The 14,745-nt window shown below is 38.3% G+C and overlaps 1 protein-coding gene and 1 long non-coding RNA gene across 7 annotated transcripts; one reads left to right on the forward strand and one right to left on the reverse strand.

The window, feature by feature from the left end:
- Nucleotides 1-1,096: 1,096 nt before the first annotated feature.
- C3H8orf88 (chromosome 3 C8orf88 homolog) lies at nt 1,097-8,788 on the reverse strand. 5 transcript variants are annotated; one of them, XM_031590977.2, is made up of 6 exons: nt 8,631-8,788; nt 7,225-7,317; nt 6,410-6,486; nt 4,097-4,178; nt 3,234-3,340; nt 1,097-1,374 (listed from the first exon to the last, which is right to left on the reverse strand). In XM_031590977.2, exons 2-6 carry the CDS (start codon nt 7,301-7,303, stop codon nt 1,336-1,338), a joined length of 384 nt encoding a protein of 127 aa, XP_031446837.2. In that variant the 5' UTR covers nt 7,304-7,317; nt 8,631-8,788; the 3' UTR covers nt 1,097-1,335. The 5 variants fall into 5 exon arrangements, with proteins under 5 accessions (XP_031446837.2, XP_031446836.2, XP_031446834.2 ...); XM_031590976.2 differs by lacking the exon at nt 8,631-8,788 and adding an exon at nt 8,462-8,560; XM_031590974.2 differs by lacking the exon at nt 8,631-8,788 and adding an exon at nt 8,416-8,463.
- A 22-nt stretch (nt 8,789-8,810) lies between these two features.
- Nucleotides 8,811-12,936, forward strand: LOC116227599 (uncharacterized). Of its 2 annotated transcripts, none has more exons than XR_016465245.1 (2): nt 8,811-9,059; nt 12,439-12,936. It is a non-coding gene; the product is annotated as an uncharacterized LOC116227599 (long non-coding RNA). The 2 variants fall into 2 exon arrangements; XR_004166605.2 differs by having other exon boundaries at nt 8,811-8,918.
- Nucleotides 12,937-14,745: the final 1,809 nt, after the last annotated feature.

Genomic DNA, 14,745 nt, shown 5'->3' on the forward strand with positions numbered 1-14,745 from the left:
CAACAATGAAGGAACAGCAGAGACAAAGCATTATGGACTGACTGCAGCTCCCATTCTTCTGCACTGCTCAGAGGAAGGTAAAAAAGAGTGGATAGGAGAGAAGGTGTGCCTGCTTTTGTTTCTCACTGCTCTAGTCTGTTAGCAATAGGTAATAAATTAATCTCCCTGCTTTGCCCACAGCAGTAATTTGAGAGTGATGTTCTCTTTTCCTTATCTCAACTCATCCCAATCTCATAGTACTTACTCCTCTTGTCCTTTTGAGGAAGCGGCGTTATGGAGCTTAGGTACCTGCTGATGTGAAACCACCAGACTTGCAAACAGTATACAAATAGAATATACTTGCAGGCTAATTTTAATTGACCAACCACTGCTAAAAATAAAAATAAATAAATAAAGGCATTCAAATGATATGCTTATTAGCACAGTTGCAGGAAAAAAATCCAGTATCTGTGAAAGTCATCTTGAAATTTTTCTGCACTAATTAATATTCAACATAATCTGATTTAGCTCCTGCTACCTTTTGCCACAAAGGCTGAAAAATTGCCTTCACCACCCAAAGCATGTTATTTGAGGTCTGAACTCGGGTTTTGAAGATGATTACATTTGAACGAAACTATTACTAATCCTTGTCAACTGAAAGTTGTTGTCGATAAATACTCAAACTTGTGCTTTCTCTTCTAAATACTATTCTAGCTGAACAAAAATAAATTACAGCATCCACTACATATTGGCATACACTTTACCAGGGTAAGACAAGTAATGAAAAGCTGTACTGTTTCTTAATGTTGCCCATTGTTTCCAGTTAGAAAAGTGAAGAACACTGGACAGTTATTTACAAAGAGCTTTTGGAAATACAATGGTTAGTCACCTCTCACATTTTGTAAACAGGGAGACTGCAAGAGAAGAAAGGAAAAAAAATGAATAAAACCTTTAGGAGCACATATCCTGACACATTTGAGATTTAATAGTGTTTGTTGTTCCATTATTATTGGTAAAAAAGGAGCAAACAAGGCCTCAGTCAAGTACTGGTTTAAAGTTTATAGTCAAACAGTAATGCTATGTAATGCAGCCTATTCAAAGAAAACAACAATAAAAATCAGTCACACCAAACTGTAAAATGATTTATTTTCACTGCAATTGTACTACCATCTCAGGTACTACAAAGTATTTTGCCTTCTGAAGCTTTCAGGAAATTACAGATAGAAATAGGTCTTTCTACAGACTTTGTAAGCTCCTGTGTTCATACGTAGGCACTCAAGTACCTTTAAAAATCTTGAAGGTCTACATTATATGTAGCTCCTTCACTGATGGATTTCTCATCTTCGAAGGTACTTGTCACTTCTTGCATATGTCAACAAAAGGGTTGCTGTTTTCCTGCAAGACAAACCCTCAAGTTACTTCAGTGACAAGAGACTATTTAAACTAGTTTCCATAGGTCTGCTTATAAGCCTTTTCTACTAACACAGAACAAAGATTTTAAAAGCAGACACTATCATCAGTAACATAATCTTATTTCTAAAAAACAATGTAACAATGCACTTATGCCACCTTTCTGCATATACAGACTCATCTGCCCCAAAAACAATCCCATGCACCCCACCCTGGCTTATACCAACTCTTACTGTACTTTTCCCCTAAGCTGATTACTTGCAATTTAGCTATGCCATAAGCAATTTTCACGTTCAGTCTTCCCCTTCAATTTCTGCGTAAGTCCTCCTTTATCTATGAACATAACCACGTAAGAGTATGTGTTACCAAAACTGATATCATATGTTTTCAAGTGAGAGATTTGGGGGGATTTAAATGTCTTTAATAGGCAAATATCCATTGTCCTTAATAGGAATAAGGTACTGCTTGTGAATTTTATGCCTCAACACACCCCAGTTAAACTTATAGAAGAACTAGCACAAATACCTTTTTCAATACTTTATTCCTTAGTCTACCTTCTAAAGATCTCTGAGTTCTCTAATTAAGTATTCATGCGAACATATAAAATCTCTTTCCTTGTCACCTCCTAATAACTTGCCCCAGAAACAAGAATGCTGTCCAGGTCCGCTATTTAAAAGAAAGCAATTGCCATACTAAAAATTAATTTCTCAAGATCAAAAATTCACAATGGACTACTGAAAGGATACAGATAAATCTATCTTAATCCAGCTATGACAGTGCAGAAAAAGATTATTTTTCCAGTTGCATTTTTAACTTAAAAACAAAAAAACAAAAAACAGGCATAAACACTTTCAAAAAAAAAAAAAAAGAAAAAAGGAATTTGCACTCTGGCTTTAAAGCTGTAACACTATTTTCTTACTGGAAAAAAATAAGAATAATTTAACTAATAAGGTGCAATTCCCACCTCCCCCTAGACTACCAAACTAAAACATACACCCTCCCTTAGAAACTCAAAGGACAGAAAGAGGAGGGAAAAAAAATCTTGAAATTCAAGAGCTGTAACTTTCCAATCTGGAAGCAGGCTTTCAAATAACTAAAACCTCGAAACCTTGAAGACAAGCATCACAGAAAGATGTAAAACATCAAATCAAGAAGACCGGATACTGTCATACATAACTTTGTTTTTCCAAAGAATAGACCTTTAAAAAGTTTATAACAGTCCTGAGATGTGGCTAAGACAATATTCATCTGGACACACTTCTGGTAAGAGCTCTGAAGAATTGTACCTCGGTGACACCAACAGTGGCATGGTAAGATTCAGGCTGGTTTCATACCAGGAATGTTTCCCCACACATGAGCAGTGGAATGCAAACCACTGTTGTTTATTCTTGGTATACCAGGTATTTGAGAATTATTTCTTCTCCAAGGTTACAGTGGCACCATTGGATATCCTTCATATTCATCATATATTTCTATCAAAAAGTACAAAATATGCACTCTGCAGACGCATGGATGAGAAATAATGATAACACAAACTACATTAAGTTCATTAATACACTCTGTATAGTGGACACTGATGCACAAACTCTGAAATCAGATTTGTCCAAGCCAAACCTTCTAGATTATTCTCTTTGATTTTGAAAAGGCAAAGCAGGAATTAAGATAAAAATCCAAAATGACACTGCACTATGATTTCATGTAGACTCTACATCTGGAAAGCTTTCATCAATTTAGCAAGCTAGCCTGAAGAAAAATGTTTCTTATCATGCTTATCATCTCCATGCTTTTTTTTTTTTTTTTTTTTTTTTTTTTATAGCTTCCCTTGACATTAAGAATACACTTACTGGTTTTTCAAGTACAATTGGATGATCAGGCAGAAACTCTGGCTTCTTTTGAGAGAGAGAAACACTTGAAAGCTCCAAGAGGAAATCTCTGCTGTATTTGATCCTTTCTGTAAATACACATAATTAAGCTCATTGTTGATGTTTAATGCTCCCAAGTTGAGAATGCAGAGAACTGATCTGTCTTCTTGTTAAAGAGGGACGTAAACATAGTAAGGGACATGGTTTAGTGGGGAAATACTGGTGGTAGGTGGGTGGTTGGACTAAGTGACCTTGAAGGTTTTTTCCCCCATCTTGGCAATTCAGTGATTTTAGACAGAAATTTTGCTTTTATATAAAAAGCAGTATTAAAAACAGTGCTAATTTAAGTCTGATCTTGTACACTGGTAGTAAATTGCACAGCACCTCATTTTATTTGTCACACTGACTTAGTACAGTAGACTGTTCCAAGCTAGTAAGGGTTTGTGTGTTTTTTTTTTTAAATACAAAAGAACGCAAAAAGTGAACCCAATTTTATGCTACAGACTCCCTGTAATTTGTTCAACAAGGAAATACCAGTAATTGGTCTTGGAACCCTGGAAGACAGACTCTTCGTAACACACAAAAGTAGCATGTTTCTGCAAGACAAAGTCTCAGCACTCTACCTTCCCAGCTCACTTGTGGCAAGCATTTATACTTGCATGGAATGTTATGGGAAAAACAGTAATGTTTCACACTGCTCTGAAATTGTGTTATAGAAAGGAAACAAAACTCTCAACTAATAATAAAAGAAAAACAACCAATATATAGCCCACATCCCTTCAAAATTCATCTGTCTTCTACCCAGAAAACACAAATCTGACAAATATCTGCTTACAATGTGTTACCTTTTTTTGCATCCAATTCCTGTTTGGGTGGAAGAGGCGCTGTGTTTTGAGTCAAGATCTTCATTTCAGTCACTTCTGATAACTAAAATAGGGAGCGAAACTGTTAACAGGAATAGGGGTCAAGTAAAACGTCTGAGAGATTTCACTTGAATTTGTAAAACATTTGTTATTACTGGTTATATATAAAAGAGAACAGTTCAACTATCTACAGAGCAGCACAGGTAAGTATTAGAAGGAATATGCACATTTGAAACAGCAATCATTCAGACAGGATTTTATAGTGCTATTGCTGTTTTTTAATAACAACACAAATATCTCCTCCTTCTCATTTATCTAACCTAAAAAATGCCAGAATCTGGAGGATAATAAGAGGAGGACAAAAGACTTTCCTTAACATGGAATGAGAGATTTGGATTCCCACACTATGATTTAGTGGAGAGGTGTCTGAGTTAGGATGGTATGCTTAGTTTGCAGTTAGACTTGATAATCTTTAAGGTCTTTCCCAGCCTGAGCAATTCTATGATTCTATGAAATGTTCCATAAGCATCAAGAGCCCAAGATTTACAGTACAACACTGAGTTCCATCTGGCCAAAAAAAAAAAAAACTTTGAAATCAGTATTTTGGAAAGTATGGAAGCAGTTTCCCCCCAAAAATTTGTTTTGGTTCCTGAAAAGTTCCACAGGGGTTTGGCCAAGGAATTTTAATATCATTTTGAGGCTGATGGGGAAGGAAGGGGAGAACTAAGGAAACAGGAAGGACTGGAAGATCTAGAAAGCACTTCTTTTTAAAACCCAAGATAAAAGAAACCCCCCAAAACCATCACATATACCACTACAACTTAAACTTCTCTGCAGCGATTGTTCATCTTAAAATAAATCTCCCAACCCCCTCCAATCCAGAAAAAAAAAAAAAATTAATTCTTTCACATTCTCTCAAATACCTACAATTATAAAAAGCAGGAGAGACAAAGATAGCAGTCAATAATTCGTATTTTAAGCGCACTACTAGTTTTCATGGGGTGCTAAGCACATTGCAGTCAGAGATAAGAATTATGAAATGGTAAAATATTTCTAGCATTACCCTGCTCGTACTTCCACTTTCTGTGGTTGACAGTTACCTTTTCCTAATTTGTCTAAAACTTCCATAGGGAAAAAAATCTGACAGATTTAGGGATTTAGAACGATTAAGTTACCAGCAAGTCATGCTGCTAACTCTAACTGCCACTTTCTGATGTCTGAACAGTCATGGCAAATCTTAGCTATTAAGAAGCTCCTTCAAAGTACAGCAAAGGAAGGTGTATTAACACACTCTCAAAGCCACAACAGTTTACAGTAATGTGTGAGACTTTGTCACCACCACATTTCTTCCTGCACCACTGGCATCACAGCACTCTGCCAACCACTTTCTAATATCACAACTTATGGTATGTGTGGTTTTCAATTGAAAACCTAAATACTGGAGCATCACCTCATGCAAAAACAGTCTCTTACATTCTTGCATGTGAAATGCATCTAAGTGAATGGAATTAATCTATAAAGAACAGTCCTAGATCAGTGCATGTATTTTTGAAACTCTGAAGTTCATTTTTACATTACACTTAAGTTGCAAGTTAAAACTGACTGTCAGAGCCTTGTCAAGCCTTTCCTTCTATATTAGATAACGTAGTGAACTCAGCACTCTCCATATCTTTTCTTTCAAAACTGCTTTGTATATCATGAAGGAATAAAAAGAATACTTTGCTTTGAATTATTCACAGTGCAAAATCCAGAAGAAGCTCTATCCGGATTCTCAGGCACTTACACTCCCTGAACATCATTTTGCCTGTAACAAAGGAAAACGTAATTTCACAGCTAGGATTTTTTGCCAGTAGCAGCTGTAGAGAAAGCTCAAGCTTCAATACTACCTCATGAAAACCTGAGCATTTTTCCACAGGCTACATGTCTCAACTAATTTTTTTAATTAGTCAATTTTTAATTTTTTAAAACAGTTAATTAATCATTTAAACGTTCACTGTTACCTAGCTGCTCAAAAATTGACTTGAGAACAGTGAGGAACCTATCATAGTTTGATCTTCTTCCTCTTTGCAAAGTGGAAACACTGCTAACAAAATGCCTCCATTATTATACATCTGATTGGAATCTCACACTTCTTTTTGACACTTCTAGTTAGTAACACCCAGATTTAAGGACAGCGTTAGCTGGAAATACCACTTTACATTGGGAAACACAAAGGTTCCACTCAACTTTATTTCATGGCATGCTGTAACACACACCTTCATCAGCTTTGTTATTCAGTATTTACTCAGTACTCACCCAGTCAACCTTACTCTGCAAACATACTTGAGCATTGCTAGGTAATTCAGTCTGAAAGTTGAAAGCAACTTCTGATGCTGGCAAAGATAAGAGAAAACATTAAAATAAAAGTACTGTAAATGTAATCTGCATTTTTATTTTCTGATACTTGCCTCCAGGGCATTACCAAAATTCAACTGCAAAGAGATTATACAGGAATTCATTTATTCACACATTAAAAGCTCTAACTCACCATAGGACCAATTTTCCATTTCTACCATGAATTTTAACACAATATGAAAAATTACTTAGTTTCTTTCTGCATTGGTGATGCTGGCATTGTTTCTCCAGCCACTACAGATTTCCAACTTATTAACAGTTTCAGTAATGTAATACCCAGAATGCATAAATGGGTTTAAAAACAAACCAACAAACAAATAATACATACACCTGATATAAATACTGTATTTAATGAGGTTTTTTTAAATTTCTTTTTTCATTAGCTTGTACAAACGTTTGATAACAATACAGTAAAATCTGTTTGTTAAATTATGCGCTTTTAATGTTTTCAACAGAAGTAGTCAACTAACCTAAGAATCCAGATTTAACAGAGAAGCCTGATCTGATTTCCTACAGTTTGCCAGAACTAGATACAAAACCAGAAAACCTAATGTACTTTAAATTAAGATTTCATCACAGAGATGATGCAGAAGGACCAATGCACAGCTATACATCTCTGTAGTTTGAATAAGTTAACTTTAAAACTCTAATAAACCTTACATACCCCTCCTATCTCCTTTAAAGAAACTGAATTTTCGGCTTAGCGAGCTACTCACCTTGTTTAGAAGACAAATGGGACACAGGCAGTGCTGGTTGGAGGGATTTGCCAACAAACTGCTGAGCTCCCTTCAGCATTTTGAAGTGCCACTCTTTTAAAAAAAAAAAAAAGCAGAATAAATAAGCAAATAAATTCACAGGAAAGTATCAAGTCCATGGGTTGAAACTACAGATACTAACGAAACTAGGAATTCCCTGTGTTACAACCTTCTCAACTCAAGAAAAGAAAAGGCTGAAGAGTTGTAAACAGAAGCAGCAATAAAAACTCCTGCAGAATGAACTGAGACCACTGACTTGGAAGATTAAATTTAATTTTATCCAAATTAGGAATGCTTACTTAAGGATATATACTAGATACTAAATATGCACACAAAGCAACGCAGGACTGATATCACAATAATCACAGAATGGCCAGGGTTGGAAGGGACCTCCAACCCCCCTGCCACACGCAGGGCCACCAGCCTCCACATTTAATACTAGACCAGGCTGCCCAGGGCCCCATCCAACATGGCCTTGAACACTTCCAGAGATGGGGCATCCACAACCTCTCTGGGCAGCCTGTTCCAGCACCTCACCACTTCCTCTGTAAAGAATTTCCCCCTGACATCCAACCTCAATCTCCCCTCCCTCAACTTAAAACCATTTCCCCTTGTCCTTGATATCTGCTGCATCAGAAGGCGGAAAAAGAAAACACCAGCTTCCCCCCCGTATCCTGATCATAAGTAGTGCTAGTAGATTCTAGAATGAAGCAATAATTTCTAGAAAGCATTCTCCTGTACAGCAGAACAAGATCACACGCAGCAATGACAAACATCCCATTCTCCTCCTTGCCCCCAGATTTCCAAGGTTGCCCACAAAACCACACAGTCACAAATAAGGAAACTAAGAGACGGCAATCTGGGAAGGGGTGAGATCAATGTTGGTGCTAAAATAGCTCAATTTTGTCCTTTTTAAGTCCTGTAGGTACAAGGATGAAGCTACACGAGATCTCCACAAGTCACCCAGCCCAACCTTCTGCATTCATACACTATCCTATCCTTGCGATATCAAGAAAAGCAGAGCAAGGCTGGCCTTAGCAGCACTGCCTCCATGAGGGACCGTTACTGCAGGGCACATGCCGCAGCCCGGGCCTTCTCCTCGCACAGCCCACAACCCGCCTCTCCGGCTCCCACCCGTCCCACGCCGCTCACCACCGCCCCCCGGCCCCCCGTAGGCCATCAGGATCCCGCTGCCCACCTCCAACCGCCTCCCGGTCGGCCGCCCGAGCCCCGCCCGCCCCCAGCCGAGCTCTCGCCAGAGCCGTTGAACGGTCGCCGAACGCCTGGCTGCCCGCGCCGCGCACGGCGGGACTGTGCCCCCAGATAGCCGTCCTCTATAGTGCAGCCATGTTTCCTTGGGGCCTTACCGCAGAAATAAGGAGAAAGCGAGTGATTTTTGTACACAGCCGTGAGGCCACCCCACGTGCAGCCCTCCTCAATGAAGAAGAAAACCCGAGAGAGCACACACTGGAAACTGAAAAGCAGCCCTGCCACCCTGCCCCACCACACCGTGTGTGGCACCAGGGAACGGCCGCCAGCTGCTCACACGCATGGCCGTGTCCTGCTTTGGAGTTGCAACGTGCTGCTCTTCAGCATGGCACCAGCATGGGATCGGCTCTGCTAACTCCCGAGGAGGCAGATCAGAATGTGCTGATGTTAGTGTCTTAGATTCCAGGTCGTCACCTGATCTATATTACTTAAGTTCACAGCATTAATGAGAAATCCTTAACTTCTTAAATCTTTTAATTGTTTTAGTAGATAAATTTCCTAACACTGACTCCAGAGGTTCAGAACAGGTAGGCAACATCAGATACACAGCTTGATTACATGAACAGCAAATACCTCCATAAGAAATATTTTATTACTAACATTAAGATTTATGATACTAATTTTCACCTGTAAAGACTTTTTTTTTTTTTTTTTTTTTGCTCCACAACCATCCTGCTTTTTCTTCGCTGCCATCTCTGAATTGTTTGCGTTAAGTCAGATGAGCAAAGTACGATACTGTCCCTGAAATGGAGGCTAATAGATACAGGTGTCATGCTCTCATAGTGTTTTTTCCCTAACGTACCACCTTCCAGTTAGATTCCTGCTATACAGTGCACCATCACATTCTTAAATGGGTGTAGTACCTCTTCAAACCTGCTAATCTGGTTCCTGCCATTTAAAGTATGGTTTGAAGTCATCTCTCCCAAGTGTATGATTATTTTATATCGTATCATGTTTCTTCTGGCCCATGTCATCTATTCTCCCAGGGTTATAATGTAAAACAGTTACTACCCTATCCAGATCAACCTTATCCTTTAGCTAAACCAGTGCTATTTATTAATTATTAATATGTAAGTGTACATAAATATTACATGTCTGCTGCTACTCCAGAACAGCTCCTGACAGAAAAATCAATGGGGCAACCAAGATAAAGCTGTTGGTTTTTTTTGTTTTTTTTTTTTCCCCACAGGGCTGTTGCAGTTTTGAAAGAACTATGTCACAGAATCACAGAAGCACAGAATGGCCAGGGTTGGAAGGGACCTCAAGGATCATGAATCTCCAATCCCCTTCCACATGCAGGGCCACCAACCTCCCCATTTAATACTAGACCAGGCTGCCCAGGGCCCCATCCAAACGGGCCTTGAACAACTCCAGGGATGGGGTCAGGTGCTGCACAATGCTTCCATATGATCAATACAGCTCTTCTTGTGTTGACATATCAAAATGACATTATGTACAGTGATGTAGTTTTGCATGTCATTCTAGTATTTTTGTAGGTTTGGATATGCTAAGGATGAATTAAACAGTAAAAGCCATACTGGTGTATTTCACAAAGGCTGTGGGCTGGGCTGCTGCTGCTGTTAATACACAAAGGAAGGATAAGAGGACAGGGGCAGAAATGGGGTACGAAGAGGAAAGAAATTGAGTGTGCCAGATAATTTGACAGCTTGTTGCGTCTGGTACTGCTGGGAAGATGGAAATATTAGTGCTGGTAATGGCTGTTTTTGAGGCACTGATCATCCCAGCAGGAATAGTTATCACCTTGCACGCTGCCACCCTGACTCAGCAGTGCCAGCAGTAGTAGTGAGGCCAGCTTTTCAGCATTCTGGCGCAGGCAGAGGAAACACTGGACCACAGCCATTTCACAGAGCCCAGCAACCTGCTTGCTTAAGCCACCACTTACTTTGCTTAGAGAGAATCCTGCTTCTGACTGTAGTAATTGGAAACATAAGTTGCTTTGTCCACTTTATCAGCTGCCTACCAGTTTCTCTGGTGCTGGTTCCACCCTTGCAGAAATTTCTGCTTCATTTGATGTTATTTATGTTCTTGCATTATGTGTTGATAGGCCAGTGATCTCTCAAATACCTGATACAAATAACTTGAAGAACCAATACATAATCCTTAGTTAAGGATTATATATTATATCCTTAGTCAAGGAGAGAAATAGAATTATATAGAGAGAAATAGAAGAGAATAGAAAAGCTCTATTTTGGTGAACTAATAGATTCTTTCTTTTTTTCCTTCCTTCCTTCCTTCCTTCCTTCCTTCCTTCCTTCCTTCCTTCCTTCCTTCCTTCCTTCCTTCCTTTCTTCCTCTCCTCTCCTCTCCTCTCCTCTCCTCTCCTCTCCTCTCCTCTCCTCTCCTCTCCTCTCCTCTCCTCTCCTCTCCTCTCCTCTCCTCTCCTCTCCTCTCCTCTCCTCTCCTCTCCTTTTCTTTTCTCATACTTTTTTTGTGCTCCTGAAGTCTAGATTTGAGAGTCATACAATCACATTTACTGTTTTTACTAGATAAAGTTCAGGAAAGCATAAAGCACGAATGAAAAACGGTATCCATACTGCACATGTAAAAATGACTGATTGCACATCTAAATAAGCATTTAATTGTAATTTTACATTATCTTCCAAATGAATGGCACTTAGTAGCAGAGTGATGGTGTTGTGCTGAAATGAAAGGACTCTTGGGCTAGCCTGGGGGCAGACTTGTAGTTGCAAGTTTTAAAAGACCTTTTCCATGTAATTTGTCATTCAGTTGTGCAGCCAGGTGTAATCAATCTACTTGCATGTGTAATTGTGATTTATGTAGCAACCCCTGTTGAGATTTTTTTTTTCTAAGGCCACTTTCAAAGTAACTTCACACATCAAAAAATCTCCAATGCCATATGTTTTCATTAGTCAGTCACTAGAAAAAAAACACTGCAAGAAAAATGTGTGTGTGTATACATACAAACGTGCATACTGAATATTTTGGTTGTATCTGGTGAAGTGGCTACTTCAGCTGAACTAGTGACTTGTCACCAGCATTTTCCTTGTCACCAGCACAAAGAAAGAATGCAAAAGCTTTTTTTTTTTTACCCCCGTCTATTCCTAAAGTTGACGAACTATAAAGATTTCTCCTGATTTTTACATATTTGAGAATTCAGAATATTGATAATGATGATTAATTGTATTCTTATAGATTAGAGAAACTGTTAAATTAAAAGCAGGAACTTATTGGTGCACTTAGTGCCTACAAAACATGTCACCAAAAGAGGTTTGAATGTTAATGATCAGTATACAATACTGCACCGAGTATGTTAATAAATGAAAATGTATTTTCTTCACATACAAAACTTTCACTTCTGTCAACGCTCATGCTTCTCTTAGATTAAGATTTTAAGTTTTTCTTTAAAGTTAATTTTCTGGGATCATTAATTTTAACAGAATCTCAACATTTAGCCAGGCTGGATGTGGCTCTGGGCAGCATGGTCTGGTGGTTGGCGACCCTGCACATAGCAGGGGGGTTGAACCTAGATGATCATTGTGGTTCTTTTCAACCTAGGCCATTCTATGATTCTACAATTTTTCTTCCAATTTTCTAATTACTGTAAATCTGGAAAACATTGATCAAAGTAATCATAAAAATATCAATAAATCCCCAAAGGGCACATAAAAATAATTTTACAAATATGTATACAAAAGATACATAAAAATTAAAGAGTCTTTATTTTGAGAAAGGACTGCCTTGCTCATCTTTCATCACTGAGAGATGGCAGTACTGAATTATAAAACTTAATTACTGCACCTAAACTGAACATTGCATTCAGGATTGTATGAACTGAATGTTCTCAGCGACTGCAGGCACTGAGCATTGGAATTTCAACTGGCCTTATTCTGTAGGCTCTGAGAATCACCTGCTGTTCTCCTTCAGGAAGAAGATCCCAAAATCTACAGGCAGGAAGATGAAAAGGCAGCAATGTCACAGAAACCATAGAATCCATAATGTTACATAGGTTTTACATCAGCATCTGTTGTCACTACCAGGACCAGCACTGGTGCTCCACACTTCTCAGAGTTGCCCTTTTGATTTTAGAAAGCTCAACTGTTTATCTGTTGAAGGAACTAACATATGGAAGGCACATCTCAGACACAGAGCTGTATTTTGATAGAATCGCATTGGATAATGTGGAAGAAGATGCCATGGGACAGGTGATCCTAGAGAAGCAAAACTGCTGGATTACAGTTAATGGCTTAACAACTTTTGTGTATGCGAGAAGATCCTGATATTTTCTTCTAGTCTATGGATATATCTCTTGTTTGCTTATTTTGTACTAACAAAAACATGAAAATTTCAATTTGTGGTCCTACAGATCTTCAACTAAGAATCAACAAATGGATTAAAATTCATCCACATCTGTTGTTTCCAGAACGAAGTTTTGTAGTCTGTGCACAGACACCTAGTAGTAGAGAAATTAATACAATATATTTAGATATAGATAGATATTGTGTATTTTTATATATGCACAGGAAAAGAGACTTAAGCATTTCATAGTTGATAATATCCTGGAAGAGTTCCATGTGCTTTGGGAGAATGGAATTTTGAAATTGTGGCTTAATTTAGGGAAAATTTTGTACTTCCCCCCCTCCCCCCCCCTAGGTTTGGGCCAGAACTTCATCTGTTGTTTGTATAGATTCCCTGTGAGCTTTTTCTATCTGATATGTCTATCATAGCTTAATTACAAGACCTTTTTACTTATACTGGAGTTAGTCTCTGAATTTTAAAACAAACTTCAAGAGAAATCTGCTTATGTTCCAGTAGTATGTAAAATTTTGCTTTCCAGTATTTCACTGATGGGAATTAGTTTTAGTTCTTACACTGACTGAGATTACTGTCATAGCTTTTAATACCTGGAATTCAAATAACATAACTAAGGCAGTCACTTTAGATTGAGACTGTACATCATCATTCAATAGTTGCCACCCAACCCTGCACTGATAAGTCAACATACAGTAAAATGGAGACAAAAGAGTCAAGACCAAGAGAATTATTAATATACACATATATATGTATCAACATTTGGATGTGATACAAGGAATCCCTTTTTCAGCAGGTGTGCAAAAGTGGAATTAATGTACAAATTACAGCCATCAGAACATATTTCTCAGGACTGAGATAATCTATTTATGTTACAGCTGTGGGGAAAAAAAGTTATTAAAATTGTTGACAGTTTTATTTACAGACCAAATAGGAAATACAATTCCAATATAATAAAAGGGTTACGCGTTCAGATGTGTGTATATACATATGAGAGTAAGAATGACATTAATGATGATTCTTCCACTTCACACACCTTGGGAAATCACATTTGCTTTGTCATCCTAAAATGTATTTTTGTAAAATGGCTAAATAGAAGTTACCAAGTATTGAAAGTAAAGAATCCTGACCTCCATTAGCTTTTCTTGCTTGTAAGGTAGGGCTGTCTTACAAGGAATCAGAATAAAGTTTCTGACTTATTCAAATTTTAATTTACTTACGAGAAAAAAAAGAAGATTAATATTTCTATAGCTTTTAAGTGAATATCTGTCTTAAATTGGTTCACTCTGTTTTTCTAGGTGGTGGTGTACGTCTAATACACTGACAGACTTTCAGTCAGTGTAACTTCAGCACATGCTGGTGTTTCATGTAAGATGTCATCTCTGGTTCTGTGTTGTTCTATGTGCATGTGTCTTAGGTTTTTAAAAGCACAGTACAGCAGAAGTGCTTTCCAGTCCTTTCTGTCTGCACCTGTATTTACTTATATTCTAAGACAGGTAATGCATCATGTCATACCCAGCAGATATGTTCTAATCTTGGAAAAGGACAGTGAGAACTACTGCAGCACCCTGCAGCTTCTTTGTGATTCGCACTTCCAATTCCCTCTGGAAGCAGGGCAAGAAAGAGGTGGGGGATGAGCCTCAGCCTTGTCCTAAAATGGATTCTGGAGCACGTACCTACCAGTAACACAGATATAACCTGGCTGTCCTGTGTGCTGTCCAAATGTAAAAACATCATTCTGTGCTTCACTTCCTGGAACTAAAAGCCCTTGCCAGGCAAACTATCTTGAGAGAACCAAGTTAATACACTGGAGGGATCTGAGAGATAACAGCTAAGAAGAATAAAGTCTAGCATTTAGCAGCCTTCTTTTTTTCTAGCAGAAACAGCAATTTGATAGTCAGTGAAACAACTCCCTGCCTGAGC

This window comes from Phasianus colchicus, chromosome 3 (assembly GCF_987193195.1).
Source record: "Phasianus colchicus chromosome 3, bPhaCol1.hap1.1, whole genome shotgun sequence".
In the NCBI taxonomy this organism is placed as follows: Eukaryota; Metazoa; Chordata; class Aves; order Galliformes; family Phasianidae; genus Phasianus; species Phasianus colchicus.

What these genes read in the sequence shown, in the direction of transcription:
- C3H8orf88 (XM_031590974.2), bottom strand. Translation starts at nt 8,443, where the DNA reads ATGGCCTACGGGGGGCCGGGGGGCGGTG. An exon ending in CGGGGGGCCGGGGGGCGGTG is followed by an intron (nt 7,318 to 8,415) that starts GTGAGCGGCGTG and finishes TTTTTTTAAAAG; the next exon opens with AGTGGCACTTCAAAATGCTG. An exon ending in CCATTTGTCTTCTAAACAAG is followed by an intron (nt 6,487 to 7,224) that starts GTGAGTAGCTCG and finishes TATCTTTGCCAG; the next exon opens with CATCAGAAGTTGCTTTCAAC.